The 23,056-nt window shown below is 51.6% G+C and overlaps 2 protein-coding genes across 2 annotated transcripts; both read right to left on the minus strand.

Moving 5' to 3' along the window:
* Positions 1 to 7,142: 7,142 nt before the first annotated feature.
* On the minus strand, positions 7,143 to 9,597 carry LOC100904441 (collagen alpha-1(I) chain). Its single transcript, XM_029113080.1, has 5 exons — positions 9,531 to 9,597; positions 9,166 to 9,249; positions 8,755 to 9,057; positions 7,670 to 8,590; positions 7,143 to 7,581 (listed from the first exon to the last, which is right to left on the minus strand). Exons 1-5 carry the CDS (start codon positions 9,534 to 9,536, stop codon positions 7,393 to 7,395), a joined length of 1,503 nt encoding a protein of 500 aa, XP_028968913.1. The 5' UTR covers positions 9,537 to 9,597; the 3' UTR covers positions 7,143 to 7,392.
* Positions 9,598 to 21,170: 11,573 nt separating this feature from the next.
* On the minus strand, positions 21,171 to 22,391 carry LOC100904587 (heterogeneous nuclear ribonucleoprotein K-like). Its single transcript, XM_003737127.2, has one exon. It carries the CDS (start codon positions 22,389 to 22,391, stop codon positions 21,420 to 21,422), a length of 972 nt encoding a protein of 323 aa, XP_003737175.1. The 3' UTR covers positions 21,171 to 21,419.
* Between the last annotated feature and the right edge of the window lie 665 nt (positions 22,392 to 23,056).

Here is a 23,056-nt window from a genome sequence, read left to right on the forward strand (position 1 = left end):
TTAGTCCTCCTCACAATGTCTTAGCTAGGAAGCTTCTGCTGTATACAACAAGCTGATCGCCATTTCCTCGAAGTGCTCGGTCACCCCCGAGGGTTTCCCCCCGATATTCTACAAGCTTAGCCGACGCGCTCTGCGAACCTCTGTCAATTATTTTCACCCGTTCATTCTACGATGGAGAAGTTCCTCAGTTGTTTCGAACCCTTTGTCACGCCTCTTCATAAGAAAGGTGATCGAAAGGCGCTAGGTAAATACCGCCCAGTCGCGCAGTCTGTGATACCGTGTCTCATACTGGAAAGGATACTAGTCGACTCGATGCACGCCCACCTCGTGTCAAATGTCCTTCAAATGGGCAAGTCATCGGACATCTCCGTTGCTCACCGTGATGCAGGACTGGGGAATTGCCCTGGCAAACAAGAAGCAGTTAATTGTATGTATTATGATTCCTCTCATTTGATAAATTGAAACATAGCCACTCGATGTCGAAGTTACATAAGTGTGGCTTCAACCCCAGCTTGATAAAGTGGTGTCAGGCGTATCTCACTGACAGAACCTTCAGATTTAGGGTTCGAGACACTGTTTCCTCCCCCAATCTACACCATGAACGGCAACATTACCAGAAATGCGAGCTCCGTCAGAGAACTAGAGGTTCTTGTTGATCCTTCTCTCAAGTTCCGACTCCACACAACCGAGGTTGTGAAGACTACCAGCTCCATCTGCAATCTAATACTCCGTGCTTTTATCTCAAAGCGGCCGATATTCTATATGGAACTCTACCGAGCTTTTGTCCTGTCAGGATTACTCTACTGTTCGCAAGTCTTGTCACCATGACACATGGGACTACTTGAGGCACTTCAGAGGCGTTTTGTTGGAAGGGTCGCTGCTCATTGTGGGATTGATCCCTTGTCTATTGCTCTTAAATCCATCGCTACCCTCCACCGAGAGGCTGACCTACGATACTTCTTGGAGCGTGTCAAGAGCAACACCGCCGGATATTTCTTCCGAATGGAACGCAATCACCGCAGGTCAGGATTCACTTACTCCTTGAAGATTATCGCACCGAATAATGCAGTGAACAACATATTCGCCTGGAGAGTTTCCCGCCAGCTCAGGAATTCACTCTCCTATGTGTGAACCTTTTTTCCCTACGTAAGACCAATAAAAAGAGATTATGAATTATGAATGAATATCTCTTGGCGCTTTCAGGCTATCCTCATCCCTTGCGATGAGAACTTTTGTGCGGCTATGCTTGAATACCGCAGTCCTGCAATCCCGCGTCATTTTGGGTCTGCGTCATTCTGGGTCCGCGTTTTTTCTCCGCCTCCTTCCCGCCCGCGCCATTTTCGGGTCGCGAAATTTTCGCCGAGTCATTTTGGGGCCCTCCGCATGCCCCCTGCGTCGCCTGAGTCCATGCAATCGCGAATTCCGGGGAGAATCGATAGCAGCCATCTGAAGAACGCTCCAGCACCCACAGAGTGGATTCCCACATCTGGGAGAATTTATCCGCGAAAAGTATGTCGGCTCTCTGAAAATCAGATCACACATCACTTCAGAAGCGACTGCATGGAGTTTGCGTTCGTTGATACCGCTCGCGCAGGCAAACCCCCTGGAGCGACGGGAGAACAAGCGTCACTCAACTCGAATGTCCGCGATCCCTAGGCTTCTGCGGCGATCGGGGCTCCCAGGTCCATCGAGCAAAGGGATCATCCTCACTCACCAGGGGCGGACCCAGCTCTTTCAAGGGGGCTGAGTCGGACTTCGAGAGGCACGAGCCGAAAATTATACGCCGAAACAGAGGCGACTTCATCGCAGTCGCCTTTAAAGAATCGGTGTCCGTACTGTCGGAGTCACGCTTCTGAGTAAACCTAAGGGCGCCGACGAGAGTGCAGGAGGGGAGGCTTACTGGGAAGCGCGACGTCACGAGGAAAGCTTACCAGAGCGACTCGCGGGCCATACCGACGAGACGACACGGAGACAGCGCGAAGACCCGTGATCGGGGACATGCCCTGGTCCGGGAAACCGTGAGTCGGAGATCGTGAGTTCCCGCTTGTGAAAACATCCCTTCATTCGTCTGATTTCGGAGGTTGTTGGCGTTTTCTCCTGCGGTCAAACTCCCAACGGAGGGAGCCTGATCATTGATATTCGCGGAGTGGATCGAGAGCTGCGGCTCCTTTGTGATAGACTCAGCATGCCCGCTCATTCGAGGGTGGGGCACAACGCGGAAGGAGAGGAGGGGAGATCGCGGTAGCTGTCAGGAGGTAGTGTGCCTGATCAGATTTAAGAGTAGAGACTCTTGCGAGGAATGACGAATTTCTCGTCATAGATCCCTGCATACTCGATTTGGCAGCTGTCCTTCGTGGAAGCCGAGTCGGAAAAGCATCAGCTCGCGATTCTTCACTCGAAAATCCGACTCAGGCGAGGGATATACTGCAGGTTCCTGTGTTGTGCGGCGAGTTCGATCTGTTTGCAAGCAGCGATAGAGTCTGCAGGCTGCAAGATCGCTTGCTGAAACGGAGAGGGCTCGGGGAAACCACTCCCGCTTGGTCATTCTTCCTGATGTGGAGTTCACTCCGACGGACGTTCCGCCGTCCTGTGTCGGCGGGCAGACTCAATAAAGTTTAGAAGGCGGAATCTCCAATCTTCAGATAGCGTAGTGGAATAGGCACCGATAAGCGCTTATACGCATCCAAAGTATACTATGATGAGGCAGTGTCAGCCGATGACTTCTATCAACTCTTGATCAAGCAGACTCCTGAACCGAGAAGATGGTCCGATCTGAGAATCCGTTCCAGTACCCAGTGGCACGCATCCGGTATTAGAGCAGCTCTCCGGCTCTGAGGGAACCAGATGCGACTGCGAAAAAGAGACATCTCCGCGGTTACGGATCACTCGGTGGCCGAGGAACATTGCCGTCGATCCTCAAAATGAATCGAACTTCCCATCATTTGGTTTCGATCAGATGTAATCATACATAGTTACCCTGCATCAATGTGACAAGGACCTCGACGAGTTTGCCGTTTTCCGAGAGGAAGCCTCTTTCTCCCACACATATTCTCTGGCGATCTATTGGAGTCCAGTGAAGGTCCGAACCAGCACGACAGGCATTGAATGATGTCAGCCCATCGAATGCACTTCGGAACTGTCTTCTGTAGAGAGAAAGTAGAGGCGAGAGGTCCCATTGATTCGGAAGCTGAGAGATATGGGATCCGACTCCGACGCCGCTTCACTAACGGTTTGTTGAATATGACCCTCGATAGACGTCTGGTCGCAGTCTCCAGCAGCTATGCAAAGTTCTCGTGAACTCTGGGGGATCACTCCGTATGATCAATCGCAGTGGAATATTGTGAAGGAACCTTCACATGGAGGGATTCTCCCAGTGCGGACAATATCCTACAGTGCAAAAGCATGTGCCATCTCCGTTCAGAAAATTCATCGTTCGTTCGTCAGAGGAGCCCGCCTCCTTGTTTTCGCAGAAGTCGGCCCGATTTCTCGAGGCCCGTTCTGGCAACGACTGATGGAGGGTAGCTGTCTCTCAGCGACGATGATGTAATATCTCATGAACGTGGAAATATCCTCCGGCCTCTCGCTTCGTCGGCTGAAGCATCGCTGACTTTGTCACAGAAGACTTCAGCGTGAATCATATGCCTATGAGCATTGCTTCCCGTTGGACAAGCGAGCAACCGAACGGCTCCCCGGAAATAGCTGGGGGTATGGATGAGAAGATCGACGCTGTGTGTGACGGATGGAGGAAAATACGGCATCGGACATTACTCATTTATAGTCAGATTCCCCGAAAACTGTTCAAGAAAGCATTCCACATGATTTTGAAGTACGGAGTTCAATCTTCTGGAATCAGCCGCAAAGACTTCAACAACTTTGCCCGCTCTGGTGGATGTTATGGTTTCTGTTATAATTGATCCTCGCTAATGTCTACACGTTTTCATTGTCTACATGAGCGACCCTCGTCCAGGGGCGAGTTTCCTCAGCGGATCCTTCGGGTCTTCTCGAGCACTTTCTTCGTATCCTCCCATTCCCCATCATCACCCACTCCAGTGAAGCCCAGTCTTCTGGCGAGCGCTTCCGCCTCGTGATGATGCGAGCCACATTTCAGTATTATGTGTGGTATGGTTTCTATTTGACCGCCGCATCTTGTATAATGTGGGTCAGTGGATTCGCATTTCGTGCGGTGGGCTCGCGGAGGTAGCATTCCCGCACGGGCCAATGCCAACAGTGCGCAACCCCGGCCGTTTGTGTACAAACCGCGTGCAGTCATGCCTCTCTCCTTCCATTCTCTGTAGAACTCCAAGCTTGATTTGGATCTCATCGATTCCGACCAAGTCTCGCTCAGCCTCACCTTGATACGTTTCTTCACCGTATCATTGGAAAGCGTGATCTTCGCGCTCTGATCTTTGACCCGAAGTTCTCAGGCTCGTATGCAGACGCCCAAACGGCTTGCGCCCAGATGGACTTGCGCCCAAGCGGTTCGCGCCCGAATGGTTCGCAGCCAAACGGTGTGCACTGGATCGACTGCGCTCAAATTGATCGCGCCTTAATCGTATACGCTAAAAGAGGATGCGCTCAAATCGGACCCGCGCTCAAATCGGATCTGCGCTCAAATTGGAGCTACGCCTAAATTGGAGCTGCGCTCAAATTGACCTGCGCTCAAGTCAAGTCAAATCAAGTGTCAAGGTTTTTCGGGACGGTCGTTCTGTTCAAACAGTCCTTTTCCCGTAGAAACACGTCATTGCTTTCAGGCATAGACCCCATCGGGTGTGGGTCCCGTCACGGAGGTGACGTCAATCCGAGGGGAGCGCGCCGGATCTGATTATATGCGAAGCAAAGACCGACAATCATTCGGAACAGCAGTCGCCGAGGCGATTTGAGGCATATACTTTGTATTCGAAGCTTCTAAAGGAAGCCGGAGGTCTCGATCCCGGAGGTCAACATGCGTACATGACCCTTGCGTTCGTTTTCTCAGGGCTCGCGCAAGTCTGGTGAGAGCGCGAACCTCGGAGTGGTGCGAGGAGCAACCGTGCCCGCCTGCATGTGTGGACAACAGGGGCCGTCATCCGAAAACTGCTCGAGAGGGCTGCAAACCCATAAGCAACCCCGTATGATCCGGCATACCCCCTCGAAGCCCGTGATTGTGTATTACTATCGTACAAAGGACCATTTCGGCCGGTGATGTCCACTATAACGAGGCTCTACTGTAGAAGGACAGTTTGTAATTATTGAAAGGTTCGACTGCTTCGGCCGATGGCAGCCCTGCCCTACCCGATGGCCGATAGCACTTGTCAACCAGCGCAACGACTTGGAGCAACGACTGTGTTAATCTCACCCCGCCACCCGCGAACGAGCTGTTTCAATTCCGGATCCATTTACTCTGAGAGACGGATTACTACTCACAGGACCTCACGCGTCAGAAGGTACAGTTCGGCGTCCCATTCTGTCCCCTGGGCGGTACATGACAATTCGATGCCGGACAACTCGATGCCGAGAGACAACTTGATGCCGGACAACTCGATGCCGGACAACTCGATGCCGGACAACTCGATGCCGGACAACTCGCTGCCGGGAGGATCGGCCTGCGCCGGATCATTGCGGATCATCCTCCAGTCTTCCAGACTTCTCAAGCGAATCAAGGAGCGAGGAGTCGTAGGGCGACTGAATTTCAAGAACGCCGGGAGTGGTGCTCCGGAAGAGTCTCCTCCCGCACCGAGGATCATGCTTTGCTGTAAATCGGGTCGACACCTGTAGGGTGGATGATCAGTTTGAACATTGGACTCCCTGCTCCTTCCTGTTGGCTTGGACCGTACGCGTTCCGTACAAGAAAGGACAGCACTTGACCGTTCACGGGAAGATGTCTCGGAACGATTAAGACACCTCTGGAACGAAATACGGGTCTATGGCATAAGTGCCTACCCGTCTTCGGGAGAGACGCAAATGATGACGGAATTGAGGGGTACCGCTGAGCGTGAGAGTCTGACCCGGCATCTGGACAGTGTGATGACGTTCATTTCGAAAGGTCTCGGAGCTCCGGTCGGCTCATCACTCGCAGGCCCAGCAGACTTCTTCAAACAGCGCGCTATCGGACTCTCTGCGAAGCTCGCTCAAGGATCTCGGGGGAGGCAGGCGATCGGCAGGAATGCTCGCAGCCGCAGGCGTCGTCGCTTTGAATCCGACCGCGAAGGCATTACAGAAGGTGGTCACAGCTCTAAACTTCATACGAGGATGACCACAATAGGAACTCACAACCATGAATCCTGTTGGAAAAAGTCGCGATCTGATTCTCCTCCCTGATTCAAGGATGACAAGAGCTATCAATCTCTCAGTCCCGCCGCTTTCGAAAACGACATCTTCTCAATCAACCTTGATAGAACTCAGACCAACAGGACACTACTGAACATGAAGAGTGATCATTGATCATTGTCCAGAACTACCCTGTAGTCAATTGGAAAGAGTAGGCCCTCGATATTGTGCTCCGCTCGAAACTTCCCGCTCCTTCACAGGGCAGGCTCCCTATGAAGCTCAAGGGGGTGGAGCTCAATTCTGTTTTCTGATTCCCGGACGGAGCCCAGAAACTCGGAGAGGAATCTCAAGTTTGTTTGCTCCCGAAGAGGAGGACGGCGATGCGAGCAATTTTCCACTTCGATGATACGTACGCGGATGTCTCGGTCGAAAATCGTAGCAAGTTCGACGAGAAGCAACTGCGACATGCAGTCTCGACCGTGATTGGAAGCTACATCCGGGGTTCAGAGACTGTCAGCTCCGACCTCGTGGTCTTTTGGGTTTCCTTCGGCCTCGACTCTTCACGGGCAGGAGTCAAGATCCCGCTGGCTCTGATTGGGTGGACGGAGCGTAGTCCGAGTTCTCATCAGAATCAGGTACGCTTTCGTGTTGATGGATTGAACGAAGGATCGATTGGCTAACCGAACGAGGCTTTCCCTCAGGACCGCGAGGCGGGAGCAGGAACTCAAATATTTCGGGATGTAGCACCTTCCGAAAATTAGGTTGAAGATCCGGCCCGGAGTGTCCCGGTGCGTCGCGTGTCGGCCCTTCGATTTGCTGCTCATCAATCAGAAGTGTAAGATGATATTGTTTCCATGGATTCCGATGATGGAGGCTCAATGAGTCGGAACTCCCAGTTAAAACGCTCATTCAGCTTTTATCATGTCACCATATCGCAATAAATATTCAGGATCAACTGAATTTCGATCCGCGAACAAGCCGGGCTAACAAAAATATGTCATGATGAGCTCGGATTATCACGATTAAATCTCAATCGTCAGAAAAATGAGTCGGAGCTCCCGATAAATACATATATTAGGCGTATATCACAATAAATATCCAGGATCAAGGGCAACCCGAATCTCAAAGGAGGAGCGAGTATCCTGATTACCAAGAGGAGCCATCAATTGATGTTCCCCTACTCCAGCTGAAGCTCTTCGTGGCTGCCCCATCGAATCTCACGACTACTGGATCTACATTCGAAGCCGACGGAATCCTCCCCGTAGGCTGGTAAGCTGCCCGTTGCCGAGACGCCGGAGGCGGAACAGTCGGTCCATCCCATTCCACGTCCTGGAAGTAAAGTGCAGAGTATAACACCTCATTCTCATTGGGACCTCTCGACAGACGGTGAAGTTTTCTGGGATAAGGAATTTCAACAAACCATGTCCGGTGTATAAGCAGGAACCCTTGACGGAGTCAATGGTACTCCGGGAGTCTCGAAGGACTGCGATGGATCATAAATCGTTTTCTGGGGCCGCCTGATCGGTCCGCTGTAGGACGGTGCACCGCCAGCACCGTTGGGACCTGACAGCGGTCTAGCGGGCTTGCTGCCGCCGAATGCAGTGAATGACGGTCCGACTGGTCGATTACCACCGGGGTATAGGGAACCTTGTCCTTCTGGTCCGCTCGCACCACTGGAAGAGGGGCGTCGGGGTGCTTCGATCCCTGGTCGAGACAGAGAGGGTCCAGGCCCTCCTATTCCGGTCGCAGTGAAGGAAGGTCCTGAAGGACCACGGCCTCCGTCCACCGCGAAGCTAGGTCCTGTAGGACTCTCTCCCCCATGCGCGCCGAATGACGGTCCTATGGGACCTCTGCCAGCATGTGACGAGAATGTTGGGCCCACAGGTCCGGCACCTTGAGTGGCGGTGAATGACGGGCCGACCGCGCCTTTCCCTCCGTGAGAAACGAAAGTTGGACCAACTGGACCGTCCCCCTCAGTTGCGGTGAATGAAGGTCCGACGGGTCCTTTCCCCCCATAGGATGTGAAAGAGGGACCCACAGGCCCGTCACCTTGCGAGGCGGTGAATGACGGTCCTATGGGACCTCTCCCACCTTGTGACGAGAATGTTGGGCCCACGGGTCCGACTTCTCGAGAGGCAGTGAACGATGGTCCGATGGGACCTCTAGCGACTTGGTATGGAGGTACGATAGGCTTCCTCCCGGCTTGAGGGGCTTGACTCGGCTCAATCGGTGCCACAGCGTCAAAATGAGGTCCTTGACCTGCGTGGTGTTTGAGCACTTGAGCACCTGGAGCCACCGGTCTGATTGGTTCAGCGGCGAAATTATCAGGATAAGTCCCCAATTTCTGCAATGTCAAATGAACAGAATCGATCCGTAATGGAACCTTCGGAATACCTACGTGTTTTTGTCGCCGAGCGCTTCTTCTCGCTGATAGAATTATTGCTCAATCAGACGCATCTACTGGTGACTGTCGACGCGTCGCCATCAGCGTTTTCTCTGTATATTCACCTTCTGCTTCTGCACGTGGCCGGTGTTTTGCAGTATTCCTCTGGTGCTTTGAATGATGTCTTGAACATCATTAGTGAAGATCGCGCCTCCCACTTCACCGGGCTGCGTCCCTGGCTCGTTTGTCCTAATGGTCGCTCGGAATCCGTCCTTATCCGCTTGATATTCCACTTGGCGCACCTGACCGTCTACATCGACGATTTGGTATCCACCTCTTCGATTATTGTCAGCATCGGTCTCTTCCCATCTCTTGCGGTTCGTATCCCAGTCAGTTATGTCGTACTCATATCGATAGCCTCCTCGACCCTACAGCAAGGCGATCGAGACTCGAGTGAGTGTACGTAATACCTGGCTATGTACTGAAATGTGGCTATATGACCGCGCTGAAGGATCGCCTGGTGTGGTCGAACTCACGTCTTCCGTTTTAGATACACTGCTGAAACCGTCATTCGATCGAGCCAGCACGGAGGCCAAGAGGGAACAGAAGACAATGCACTGCTGGAAAGAGACTCGCTAAATTCAACGTAACGTGCTCCATCCATGTTACTCAAGGTACATGAGAACCCTCCGAGACATAGAATATAGTTCAAAGAGATCTATGAGACATCGGGTCGAATGCCACTCATTCTGTCAGAATCTGCGCCCATCAAGGAAGTTCGTCGCTGCATTCCTGCGATGCGTGGAATTCAACGCAGGGCACACTTCAAACCGTCAGAAGATGGTGATTTCCGCGCGGTTTCTGGATGCGATTGTGTTCCTCTGCGGATAAGCTCGCTCACCTTCATGCTCGGTGAGGGTGAAATTCACCGAGATCCAAACGAAAATCCCAGACACCAGGCAGTCCCGCGCGCCCGAATGCCGAGAAGTCACACTATGTTTGACGGACAAAGTTCAAATGGTGTTCATGATTTTATTTTCTTGTTTTATACACGCGTGGAAACGTTACCGGCGCCATCTGGTGACGGGAGCTTCAAGCAGCGGGAAATACCCCACAGCGAGAAAAGAATGAGCACAGTACTTCTCTGTGGACGAAAAGAGACGGTGACTCGCCACTGGACATTTCCGCCAAGGTCAACTCGTTTTCGCATAGCCAGCGTCAACGACAAGCGTCAACAATACAATACCCAGCGAAAACAAAGCGATTATCTCCGAAAAATGTTGGCGAACTCAGGATAGCACGGTGATTCTATGAAAAAAGCCCACGTGTATCATACGACCGACAAGCTGAGTTCCTCCTAAGCCGAAGCAGCGGGACGATACTTGGAGGCTTTTTTCGTCGATCGAGTCTTGTTGCGGTGGGAGCCGGACAGTCAATTGAGACAACGATCTCGATGGGAATCGGAAAAATGAGCCACAATACGGAGAACTTCTCCCAAGTTCGTCCAGGCCTGGCGCGAGAAGGGAGGACTTGGCGTTCCGCCAGTAATCGAGAGAAGAGATGATCATTACAGAAAATGAAGGAGTCTCTTCTCACTTCGCCCGGAAGCGCCAGCCGGTCCACATAACCTCCAATGGGCGAGCGTCTGATCGAAACAGGTCGACCGAGAATACATTGTCCGCCGGAGCCCGTACTCATCGACAGAGAGGAGAGGGAAACACGAAGAAGCCGACTGCGGACTCGCTGTTCCCTGGAAGTGTTCAGGAACCTATCTCTCGATTCTTGACCAGTATTGACTCCACCCCAACGCTGCTGACGGACTCGAATCTCCGAAAATATCTCGCTCGAATCGGACAGAATTCCTGATGAACGGGTCGTGAACTCCTCCATGTATGGGTCGCTCACCGATCCAAGCTCAACTTGGCCCTGGTTCCCCTAGTGGGTTCCTAGCCAATTGACGGAGCGGATTAATGGTCCTACGGGATGGATACGGGGGACCGCAACCTAGATACTCTGAGCGATCGGAAATCTCCCTTCATGATTCGTCAATAGGTGTGGGATGTCGTGTTCTTCTGTCTCCGCGGCGAAGATCGAGGAACTCCCGGAATGGCGACTCGACGTAGCGACTCTGCCTCGTTCTTCGAGATCTCGACCATAGGTACGCTTGGAATGACGTCAATTATTGAATGAATTAGTCCCCGACTAGTATCGGGGAGCTTCCGGATAAGTGCGCATCTATTTTGCTTGCCCCGATTGCTGTGCTCACACGAAGGAGAGCACCAGTCTCGCTCCGGAGAGCGAAGGCTGCCGACATCGTGGAAGCTTTAAGTTCCCCATAGACCCCTCGCAAGTTTTCCAGCGCTCCGCTTCGGGAATCCATCCTCTTCGGCACGGATCCGACGAATAGCTCACTCGGAGGAGTTCGTTCCCATAGGTATGAGCTTGGGGTTGATACGATGTTTTCTCCGGAATGGATCTAGAACCGCTGTGCATCATCTCCTACGAAGCACTTACCGAAATCTTTCAGCTTCACCGCCGAGGATTCAGACCGAGAAAAACTCGACAGGCGACAGGTTCCTCGGCTTGAATCTAGTTGCTGCCAGGAAAATCTCCTCATTGGGCGTCGTTAAGCGATCGTGGATCTTGCATCCGGAGCTCCGGGAACTACGCCACGCGGATCACAGAGACTCTCTCGCCGAATGTTTCTGAATGTAGATTATGTTGAGCTTGTCCTGCGCTACGGTGGCTGCGAGATAGCGAATCGGACAACCTGCTGCTACTGCATCTCTCAGGATCCAAGTGAGGTTTCGATGGCTATTTCAAAGGTCTCGCGGCCAAAGCGACATTCGACCAATGAGACAACGGCTACTTGTTCGGCGATCTTTGCTACAGAACGGATTCCGATGCTCGGAAATCTTGCTATATCGATCGTCACGCGAAGCCCCAGCGCCCAACAGCGTTTGATTCTGAACTGAACCAGCTCACAATAGTCAGAGCGCGTCGTCTCTCCGAAGACTTGCTCGCTGCTCACCGGATTGATTCGATTGGAAGATAAGACCCCGCACTATCCTGACAACCTCGTATTACTTCAATCTAAATATCGACCGAGAACCCAGAGCACCCGATTGGATTGAGCATCTGATGAGTCATTTGACTGCACAGCTGAGCTTCTAGCGATAGAGGCAGCCCGGAACGGGGCTCACGAAAAATAACGCCACGAGCAAGCCAGAAAGCTTCCAACATAGTTCCAGCAGCTCAAGCCGATTAAGGCTATCCTGCGATTACTCCGACGCTGACTAACTATTGGAGAAGCCGCTCACAAGCAGCGGGAAAACTAGAGTATAGTTTTTCCAGACACGCTCGCTCGTGATCGTTGTATCCGACGTAGTCATCAGCATGGAACATCACGAAGACGCTTCTTATGTGAGCTCCGCGCACCGAAATCTTCTGCCCTTTCTTTCCTGCATCATAGACAGCCCGCGCTTAGTGAATCCATCGCACCTATTTAAAATATCACACTTGATCGACAGCCGTTTGAATGGAGCAAGAGCAATGTTGTCCATCTGTCCGCGTTTATTATTTATGATTTATGATCGGTCGTCTCCTAGGCAGCAGTGATTTATGACACTGCATCGTGAAACGTGTCGCTGAGGAGTAATTTGCGGGATTCTTCTTTACGAATCAGCGACGGCTCTATGATGTTCGATGCGGCAAGAGATGTCCCTCTTCAAAACTACAGGTCGGTCTCAAGGCTCGAACGATATGCTGACATGGAAACGATATGCGACACGACCCTTCAGATATAGCCCGGCGAGTCGAATTAGGGGTATTGACTGGAGCCACAGCCGGCTATGTTTTCCCCCGAGAGATCGATGATTCGGAGAATCGCCAGCCATTCTCGACAAGGATCCGTCCTCGCGTAAGTTCGGCTGTGCGAACATGACGATTTCAGGGCAGGCGCTTCATCTTTTTGACTGCGGCTCCTCAAATACGCAAGGTCAAGCCCCAACAGACGAGGATCATCCTTGTCGATGTGCTTAAAGACTGCAGTGGACAGTCGCGTCTGAAGTCGCTTTTTCTGGCAGTCAGATCCAGAAGGATCCCAGACCTTTGACACTTCTCTTTACGGCGGCATCACAAACATTAGGGGTCTGCCACCGAAGGATAGTATAGCCGAGTTTTTGGATATTTGACGCCTCAAGTCGACTTATCGCGATTTCAGGTACGTCGGACGATCTTCCTACGGCTCATGGGTGATGTATCCATTGGCGCTCAGCATGATGGTGTTGTATAATATACTCATGCTGTTAGTGGTGCACAGGTCATTCAGTGTGATGAGCTCTTGGCGGACAAGCGCCTGACGGAAGATTCGGGTTCAAGCAAGCCGCGAGATCAGCTTCTCGCCAATACGATATACCTCTTGACGCCGCAACCGGTTCCAGGTTTCCGAATGAACCGAGTGTGGGAGAATGAGTGGAAACCCGTTCGCAGAGCGGAAACTTCCGTCCCGAGAAGGGGGATGGAAGAACTGACGACATCCATGCTTGCCTGGGCAATCGGCTCTCGGAGCAGGCCGAGGTGGACCTATGCTCGCATGGTACTCACTTGCAGAGCAGCACATTGATAGGAAAGTCCCGGGACTCTATAGGTAACGGTGAGTGAGAGGAACTCTCTAACTCAACTGGTCCACGGTGTCACTCGCCCCGCGAGTCTCAACACACTGGATCTTCTCTTGACATTATCTCCCGATCTGGCCTGCAACCTGACTGTGGGCATCGCCCCGATAAAAAAAAAACATCTCGCGCTCCGGTTTGATATCTCGCTCGCCTATGGGGCACCCCCGACTCCGCGCTCGGAGCTCGACTCCAAGGGAGCTGATTATGTGTCGATCGGATGCACACTGGCAGCGACCAACTGGAGATTATTTTTCTCTGGCTGCTTCAATGTGGAAGGTATGTACACCCACTTGCTGGAGAAGCTTTACCTCTCATGCTCTCTTCACGTTCCGCCATGGCAGAATCGGGGTTCGGCGGTCGACAGACCCGTCGGGCTGCTTGCTGAACGTCTCACCACTGCTCCCTTGGGCGAACGGGAGCGGCTCCGACGTCAGTTGGACAAAGCATCCCGGCGCCAAGGATTCTACAGGAGTCGACTCTATCTACCAAAAGCGTAGGCAAGCTGTATCGCTACGCGAACTCGAGGCTGGAAATTACAGACAGCATTGGTCCTATCGCTGAAAATTGGGTCCTGTTGCAGACAACCAAGAGGGAGCATTTCGTCGGTACTTCCTATCGGTATACGACACTCAAAAAAATCCCGTTGGTCATTCAAGAAAGTCAGGCTCGACGTCCGCATATCGATCTCTCCCCTCACGCGGTCTACGAGAGACTGCTTGCCACCTCTTCGAAAAGCTCGGTTACCCCTGAGGGACTTCCCCCGATCTTCTTCAGGAGATGGGCCGATGTTCTATGTGAGCCCCTCGCACTCATTTTCTCCGGATCGCTACATAATGGTGAAGTTCCTCAACTTTTCTGGTATCGCTCGTCACACCGATCCGCGAGAAAGGCGCCAAGAAGGAACTGGGCATCTATAGCCCCATTGCCCAGGCTGTGATCCCGTGCCTGATTATGGGAAGAATACTCGTTGATGCGATGCATACCCACCTCGCTTTGAATGGTCTCATCGACGAAAATCAACATGGTTTTATGAAGGGGAGGTCAACCAATTCCCAATTACTCACTGTGATGCAAGACTGGGGCATGGCCCTATCGAGCAAGAAGCAAGTGCACTGCATTTATTATGACTTCACGAAAGCATTTGATAGAGTGAACCATAATCTACTCATCTCGAAATTATACAAGTTTGGCTTTGACCCCTCCATTATAAAATGGAGCCAGGCCTATCTCTCCGAAAGGATTCCCCGATGCAAGATCGACGATGTTATCTCATCTCCAGGAAGCTGCACGTCCGGCGTGCCACAGAGATCGTGCTTGGGACCGATGTTGTGGTCGATCTTCATCCTTAATCTGAAGGAAGTGATCCCGACCACAGTCAAATATAAACTATTCGTCGATGACGTCAATGCCTACAATGAAATTGCGTCCGATGAAGACTGTGAGGTGCTCCAACGGACCACATCGCCAGGCGGGCGATCGTGAACTGCTTGTCCCTCTCTGAACCCGAATGCCTAGTCCTGGAGACCCGACCACATTCCCTCATCTACACGCTCAACGGAAACATTCTCAGAGAGGCGGATTCTGTCAAGGACTTGGGAGTCATTGTCGATCCCTCTCTTCCATTTCGACTCCACGTCGCTGATTTGGCGAAGTCCACCAGTTCTGTCTGCATCCTCCTCCTCCGAGCATTCATCTCAAGGCGACCGGAGTTCTACATGGAGCTCTGCCGCGCATTTGTTGTCTCACGGCTACTCCACTGTTCCCAGGTCTGGTCTCCGTATCTTCTAGTCGACATCGGACTCCTCGAGTCGGTCGACGAGACCTCTGCATAGGAGCTCACTGCTCTATTTGCATCGCATACAGTGGGCGCGGACTCACAGGCTATGGGATTTTTCAAATTAAGATTCTCCGAACGGAGGAAAGACACCCTTCACCAGGAGGGGATGTGTGTTGAGCAATATGGGTCCGTGCACGTGAATTAGTCGCTCGGTGATTCAGTGAGCGTACCTGATCCGATTCTTCGTCAGCGCAAGAGCGTATTTCATAGTGAACCCAGCGCTCTGGGCCGCGGTCTTCGGCCGCGCCCGCTTCACTTGTAGGGAAACGTCTCGGCTACCTGTTACTCTTTTGGGCTCCGGCTAGGTTAGCGGGGAATTTTCTAGCACCAACTACATTGCGCAGTCGGTGAAAGCGGCACCAATGACGATATCACACAAAGCGAGAGAGAATGAGACCCGCATGATCGATCAGCACGATTTCCTTCCAGACGCTGTTTTCATCGGCCTTCAACAACTCATTTCTTGCAGGCTCACTTGAGGTTACGCAGCGCGGGGTCGCGATAATGGTCAACTAATTCTAGATCGGTGACGCAGCGAGCGTTCTGCTGGGGAATATCACGCGAGACTGAAGCCGGTGAACCTCGATGATATTCTTGCACTCCAGGAAGCTTTCCAGCGTAAGGCTTTGTAGGATGGGACCCCCGGACTCATTGGGATTAAAAAATGCCCTCCGGTACTCCGGTATTTTACTTCGTTGACGCATCTAACCAATGGGAAGATCATTTGGTTGTTGCGAAATAGTCACTCACGAGGACACATATCAGATATAAATTATGAAATCTTGTGTGTGCTTTCGAGAAGAGGGAGTCATCAGCCTGGCTTGTTCTATCTCTCGAGTAGATGCACAAGCATAGCCACTTTGACCTGATTCAAATGAAGGGACAATCGATTCGAGAATGAGTTCTCCGACGAACCGCCCTCCAAGCTTTTCACCAGCGGTTCCGGCGTCGCGGTTCTTGAAAAGGCCATCTTCAGCCTCTTCCTTTCACGCATTGTATAAGTTCCGGACAATTCCATCCATCCGACCATCGTCAGGAACCGAAATCGGGGATGGGGCTGTAGGACCTCTGGGCGATGTGCAGTCAGAACTTCAGGGAAAGATCAGAGACGATTCTCTAGTCTCTGACAGAGTCCATGTTCGACGGATATCGGAGCATTTCCTCGCGGTCAGGAGTGTTTATCGATCTTAGCAATACCCGAAAGAATTAGACTTGTGGTTACCGGACACGCAGCTGCCAGGGGATGAATTGACGTCTCCGATTCCGCGACGGAAGGTTTCTATCTCAGAGAGCCATAGGCTCGACATCTCTTCATTGTAAAGGTTTCGAAACCAGTACTGTACGACTTCGAGATCAGCTCTTAACTTTAATAATAATAACTAATTACTTTGATTTCAACTGGATCTCATTGATAAGGTCATTCGACGCGTGGTTGGCGCACATCGTATCGACGAGTATCCCTTCTCTTGATCCGGCATGAGATCACACCCAGGGCAATCGTGTGTCAGAATTCGGGTTCAGCCCTTGCTTGTAGTCAGTGAGTGTGATGGATACTTAGGCATCAGAAATAGGCCGGGACAATCCTGTCCGTGAGTGGAGAGCTGAACCCCTTCAGCTTGCTCTTAGAAATTGTTTTTACAATAATGTGACGATCAGCCGTAATTTCGTCCGTGATGAGAATTAGTTGCGAGCTTATCCTTCGTAATGGCTTCCATGATGACTCATCAGTAGGAGCATCATTGAGCGCGCTAGATTCTGTCCCGAAGGATTCCGAAGTGAGCATCAATTGGGAATGTACGAACACTGCCCGTAGTGTGCCGTAATCTGTCAAAAGCTGACCCAAGACAATGGCATGACTCACCACGCTCTCCCATCGGCTTGAGGGGAACGAATGGGGAGAATGAAAACAGAATGATCCGGTGCAGCTGGATTATTGAACGGCCTCTCATACATTTATTGTCCTTCACTCGCTGATCCACACGAATTATGCGACGCAATATACGCTTCATACATGGATCATCCGAAGCCGGTTATCGCGGAGCCTGCACCCTCTGCACTTGGTCCCGCTGTCGACGAATGGCGTTGCGAAGCTTCTCAGATAGTGAGAGCAAAGATAGAATCTATCGTTTCAGCAAAGCGCGCGATGCTTTCGGACCCAACAATGACTGAATGGCCAGAGAAACGAAGAATGGCACCCTTTGGGAGAGCCAAGTACAACATATGCTTCAGATAATGGACTCAACCTGATCGGACGAGCGGACGGTGATCTTCTGTTGAGTTTTATGGAGTTTCCAGTCTGTGTGTCATGGTTCCCTCATCTAGCGATGACTGCTTCCGATGATTGGTGAGGGAACCTTTTTCTGGTCGTGCATGATCCGGTGACCGGTTGTTGGCTCACAGCCTTAAACCAGAGAGTTTGCATTACAGAAGTACGATCACCTCACTTGCACCCGAGAACAAAAGAATTACTCTTTGTGGAGCGCCGCCAGTCGTCTTTGATTCTTTCAACACCTAAGTGATTCAACGAAACAGATGTTGTGGCCTTTGTCCGAATCATCCGTAGGAGTATGAGCGTACGGTGGTTGACCAGTCCCGACAACAAGCATCCATCCATGGTATTGGGTGAAGTCTCCCGCAGAGAAGAGTTCGTCTGATCGATCGGGGATCTCTTTGTTCGATGATCTATCATCTGTCACATCACGAGCGGTCATTCCCAGTTCGATCTAGCCATATTCCGCCAATCTCTCGATATGATTGGGTAAGTGTATGCTTACTCCCAGCACAAGAGAATTTCGTCACAGGACTCGTCGAGTTAGAGCATGTCTTCATTGAACGATAAGCTTGTGATTCCCGATATTCCCTTGGAGGCTCACTCAGTCTCGTTGTCGTCTATTCGATATTTTCCTCCCACTGATTCGCCGCCCGCCCTCCTCGATGACCGAACAACGCTAAATCCTCCGCAGAGGAATTGGCATACTAATCGTGAGATCAGGTCAGACTGGCTCATGAGCGCTGTGAAAGGAGTATCCTGGAGATGAGCTGGCAAAGCCCGCCGGCCTGCACCACGGATCCAATATCCGCCCGCATTGTCCGGACAGCCGAATCATCATAAACCTATCATACATGGCACGGAAAGGAAGCCCCGAAAATCTGCGTCCGGCGAGGCGCAAGTAGCCCTTCGTGTTCGACGGTCCAAGCACAAGTTTGGAACGGCTTACAGCCGTTTTTTCATTTTTTCTTGTACTCACCAGAGATGGAGTGTACTTCAAGTCGTCCTCACGCTCATGCAAAGGGTGGACTAAGCTCAATCGGGTCACATCGGGATTGGCAATTACGATCCGAATGGGCGGAGGGTCCTTAATGTTTGATAATCATGAACTTTCAAAACATGTGTGAAACGAGACCTGTGTCCTGTGTCTCCAGAGCGTCGACCGCTGCGCGGGCGCCGACGCAGGGAGTTCCCATTACTCTACATTCTACATAGTGACAGACGTTGAGATGCGTCGGTTACATGGGCGTGTGGGATGTTCATATCCTTCCCATACGTGTACCAATATCCTACCACAATTCGAAGCACTTGGGTGTATCCCGAGTGACTATACTTCTGTCAACGCTCTCGGCATCCATTTCTGGACGAGTCACCTGGGTTGGAACAGCCTGGGGTCGACGATCGACCTATCCAACGCGCAATCGGGTGCGGCTCGGTTCTCGATAAGATCTAATAGGCGAATTTCCAAGCCTTTCATTCTCTTCGATTCTCTCGGAAAAGTTATCCCTCTTCCTGGTGACAGATGCGAGTCAGCCCGAGAGCTGAACGAAGATTGTCAGAGGGCGCGTATGCAGGGGGGAAGGTGCTGAGGGGCCTGACCCCTTTCCTCGATAGAGCGCTCGTACCATCAAGGTATACGAGCGAAACCCCATGCTGGATATCAGCCCCATGCGGAGACCCGATCTAGCCCTCTTCCAGGAAAAATCCTGCGGACGTCACTGATCATCTGCCGGTCCTCACTCAGAGCAGCCATCAATGATTCCACCCTTATGTAGTAGTTGATGCTGGTTAGACCAGAACAACTTACCAGCGGATCGGACATACGATTTCAGATTCCGCCGATATCCCGATATGGAAACTGAGGAGTCGAGAAGGATGGCGATGCCAACTTGTTATGGAATCTTCGCGTGGGCTTCACCCGAATCTGTACACTAAGGGGTATGATGCGAGTAGATGCGGGGAAATGCTAGGATGAGGCTTAGAGCGAAGGCTTCCGTGCCGGCGACCCGCTGGCGGTGCCGTCGAGCGTATAGTAGGCCGCCCCTGAGGACAGGCAAATCGCATCGAGACCAGATTGAGCTAGACATCTCAATAATTCATTTTTGATTCAGCCCGGGAACCCGGAGTTCCGTCAACATAATCTTTAAGGCAATCGTGGCTTTGCCTTTTCCCGATCTCAAACCAGACGGATAGTCCTCCTCTTCACTTTATGAGGTTTCCGAAATGATTCCGGGATAAGAGTAGCCACACCTGCGACTCGATGTTCAGCTGAGCACAGAGTACGACTCTTCTCAATTCTTTGAAGGAGGCTTCCGTGGATTAGAGCAGGGCGGCGAGGAATATCAGATGTGGACGAGGAATTCTCCGCCTCCCAAATCTGTATAATACATAATAGGGGAAGCTCACGAGAGAGGGAGATGTTATTTCAATCGTTCGACCTGCTCTCTACTAGGCAGTCTCCCTCGTATTGCTCAGAGTATGTCCTTAGGCTGAGATTGACACGGGGATCAGCCCCCTGAGCGGACCTGGAGCCGATTGCAGCTTGAGCGTGGATAAGCATCATGCGAATCGCCGTCGTGTGAAGCATCATTCACTTCCCTCTGGAAAACATGAATGAGTAGCGTGAGGTAACAACTCGAAATTTCCACAGAAATGCTATTTTCTCCAGAAATTCGCTGGGTATGATACGATTCCGGGAAAGAAAGTTCATACACCCCACGGAGCTCAGAAATTTAGAATGATTTCAACCGGGAGCCCAGGAATGGTAAAAAAAGTAAGATCAATATCCTCTCCGACTCCGGGAGCATTCGGCCCTCGACCGAGACTTCCCCAATTCTCTTTCACGGTACTCCCCAGATTATAACCACATTTCATTGATTGAGCATTTTCTCAGTGCGGCGCCAGCAATCCGATTCATATCGATTCCCTGTATCATCGCAGCAATCATCTTCCCTGCCATGCCCGGCTCTTATAATGCGTCTTCGAAGGGGCAGCAACATGAGAGGACTTCCGAAGCTCCCACAATCGATTGATTTGATGGACGTCCGAGTGCAACTCAATTGATATCGATCCCCTCTGTATCAGACTCAATCAGAGTTATCATCCATCGGAGTTAGGCGAGAACAGCTCCCACCCCGGCTCTAGAACTCACAGAATTCGGAGCATCACATTTATGGCAGGGCGCGGCCCTCCTCTCCGAATGGTGTGACTAGATCGAAAGTCTCAATTATTAGCGGGCTATGGGACAAGACTGGGATTTCATCCCGCGTTCCCTAGATCGTGATGTTCACAACAGCGAGCGTCGTCTGGATTCGGAAAATTCCGAGAGCTAGATCCTTTCGAAGTATCCACCCGATCCACTTTCCCATTCGATCCCGATCAAGGATTGGATAGGATACGCATACATGAACAGAGCGCATCGATATGCTGTTCCAGTTGAGAGTTATCCACGCAGAGTTGTTTTCGGCCTAACGAGCTTTATCGCTAACTGTAAGTCGGATCATTCATGAGATGCAGTCATAGCAGACGCGATTCCAAAATCATTTATTCGTCGTCACCTGTCGTTGTTCTACAGTAATCATTGTCTTCCTCATGCGGTTATTCAATCGGACTTTCATAGAATAGATTGGTTCCTCAGAACCGGAACAGATCCAAGAGCTTATCGTAAAGGAGACAAATGCATTCCACCGCCAGCTGTCGAATGACTGATTGAGTCGTTCAATGAGTGATCGATGGATGGATCGATCGATTTTTATAGTACTGAAAGCCATCAGAAATATAGCGTGGTACACTTCCGAAGGCACGTTCAATTGGCGTTACTCATTCATTTGTATCATGTGGTGTCGTTAAAATGATCGTATTTCATGAATCTCACGCTTCGAAATTATGCTTATCGTAGAGTATGATGACTTAGTTGATCCAGGACTCTCTGCTGTGGACGAGAGCTGCACTGGAGAAAGTGAGTTTGTATAGTATCTGCAGCATGCGATCGACCGATCGACGTAATGATCAGTAGGTCCTTCGCGGAAGTCTATAAGAGGGCATTCTCGCAGAGTTCCTTGGTGGGGGCATTCTGGGCGGGGGGAGCGGCCTGGCAGCTCTCTCATATTCCTCATGCGCCGCCGGGTAGTCGTTGTAATCGAAATCATTGAAGCAAGGAGGAGGTCTCTCATGAGGCGGCCACGACGGGGGCCATTCCCGAGCGCCAGGAGGTCCTCTTCCGCAGCCGCCTCCAGCTCCAACACCGGCACCAAGTCCTCCTCCACCACCTCCACCGATGCCTCCCCCAGCAGGCCCGCCTCGGGCTTTTGGATTGGATGACAGTGCAAAGTTCTCGTCGGCCGGATCCATTCCGCCCCACTCGTACGCTGTGTATGGCTCGTAATTCGCTGGATCGTACGTGTAATGATCGCTGATCTGCACGTCTTCATTTTCTAGTGCCTCACAAACAGTCCGAATCGCTTCTGTCACAACGTCGGCTGAACCAGTGATCCTCACAACTTTGTCCGATGACAAGGGGCATGTTTTGTCGAAGATCTTGATGGCCGCCTGCGTTTTCTCACGAATATCTTTGATCCGCGCGCCTCCCTTCCCGATTAAAGCTACAGCCTCCTTCTGGTGCAGCAAGAGTTTCATTTCAGCGCGATTCTTGCCATTGGTAGCATCTTCGTTTGCAGTGATTTTCTGAACCACCGAAGAGATCAGCTGCGGGAGGAGATCTTTGTTTACTCGAACTAGCATCAGACGTTCCGGCACGCCCTCACAATCCGGGACGACGAGTTTACAGTTGAAGGTGCTCCGAAGCTCCACTATCTGCTTCCCGGACTTGCCTATGATAGCTCCGGCACGCTGTGAGGGAATCAGGAACCTCAAGTCCCAAACTCCATCCGTCTTTGATCGTTTGGCTACTCCACCTCCGAGATCGTCTCCACCCCCAGAGCGTTTCCGCTGCGCGGGGGGTCCATCGAAGCGCCGGAACATTGAGGAAGAAGCTTGACCTCAGAATTTATGATGATGATGATATCACCTCAAAACAACCGTCAGGATCTCTGGATGTGGACCGCGATAGGCAACGTTCGTGGTATAATCAACGAGGTGACGGAAACCAGCAGGACCAAGCTGTTTTTCGTGACATCGGAGACGGTGTTCGCCTTGATCTTGCTTTCAGAGATGCGTCGAGGAGGGGATATCAGCTGCACGAGAAGAAAATGAACCCACCGAGCTCGTAGAGTGACAGGGACGTAGCGCTGCTCCTGCCGCAACCACCGGAACCAGAGCAACGAGCGGACGCTTCCAGCTGCTCGAAGAGCAGGAATCTTAGATGAGCCAAAGCGGAATATGCGTACGTTTATTAGCGACTCTCAAGACACGTAGTTGTCGCTTCGAGGACTGCGGTAGCTTTTCTCGCTCAACCGCTCGGTGCGCTTTTCTCCTCGTCGCAGAGAAACGTTGATGTCGGTCTTGACGAGTCAAGCTATCGATTGAGCGCTCCTCTCTGAAGGACGCCGAAGTTAGCGGGGAGTCAAAGACTTCGAATCACACACGCAGACTTTGTTGAGTCCCAACGCCGCACAGGGGCCCCTTCCGGAGATGTCGAGTAGGGACACTATATTTGTCGTCACTCCTCAGATTTCCGATCGGGGCTG

This window comes from Galendromus occidentalis, unplaced genomic scaffold (assembly GCF_000255335.2).
Source record: "Galendromus occidentalis unplaced genomic scaffold, Mocc_1.1 scf7180000075391, whole genome shotgun sequence".
NCBI lineage: Eukaryota > Metazoa > Arthropoda > Arachnida > Mesostigmata > Phytoseiidae > Galendromus > Galendromus occidentalis.

Bases quoted from the DNA above. Each gene is read 5' to 3' on its own strand.
- LOC100904441 (XM_029113080.1), bottom strand. The intron at 9,058-9,165 runs GTGAGTTCGACC...GCCTTGCTGTAG, and splicing joins GTGTATCTAAAACGGAAGAC to GGTCGAGGAGGCTATCGATA. The intron at 7,582-7,669 runs ATGGTTTGTTGA...TCTGCACTTTAC, and splicing joins TTCCTGCTTATACACCGGAC to TTCCAGGACGTGGAATGGGA.
- LOC100904587 (XM_003737127.2), bottom strand. From the start codon at position 22,391: ATGTTCCGGCGCTTCGATGGACCCCCCGCGCAGCGGAAACGCTCTGGG.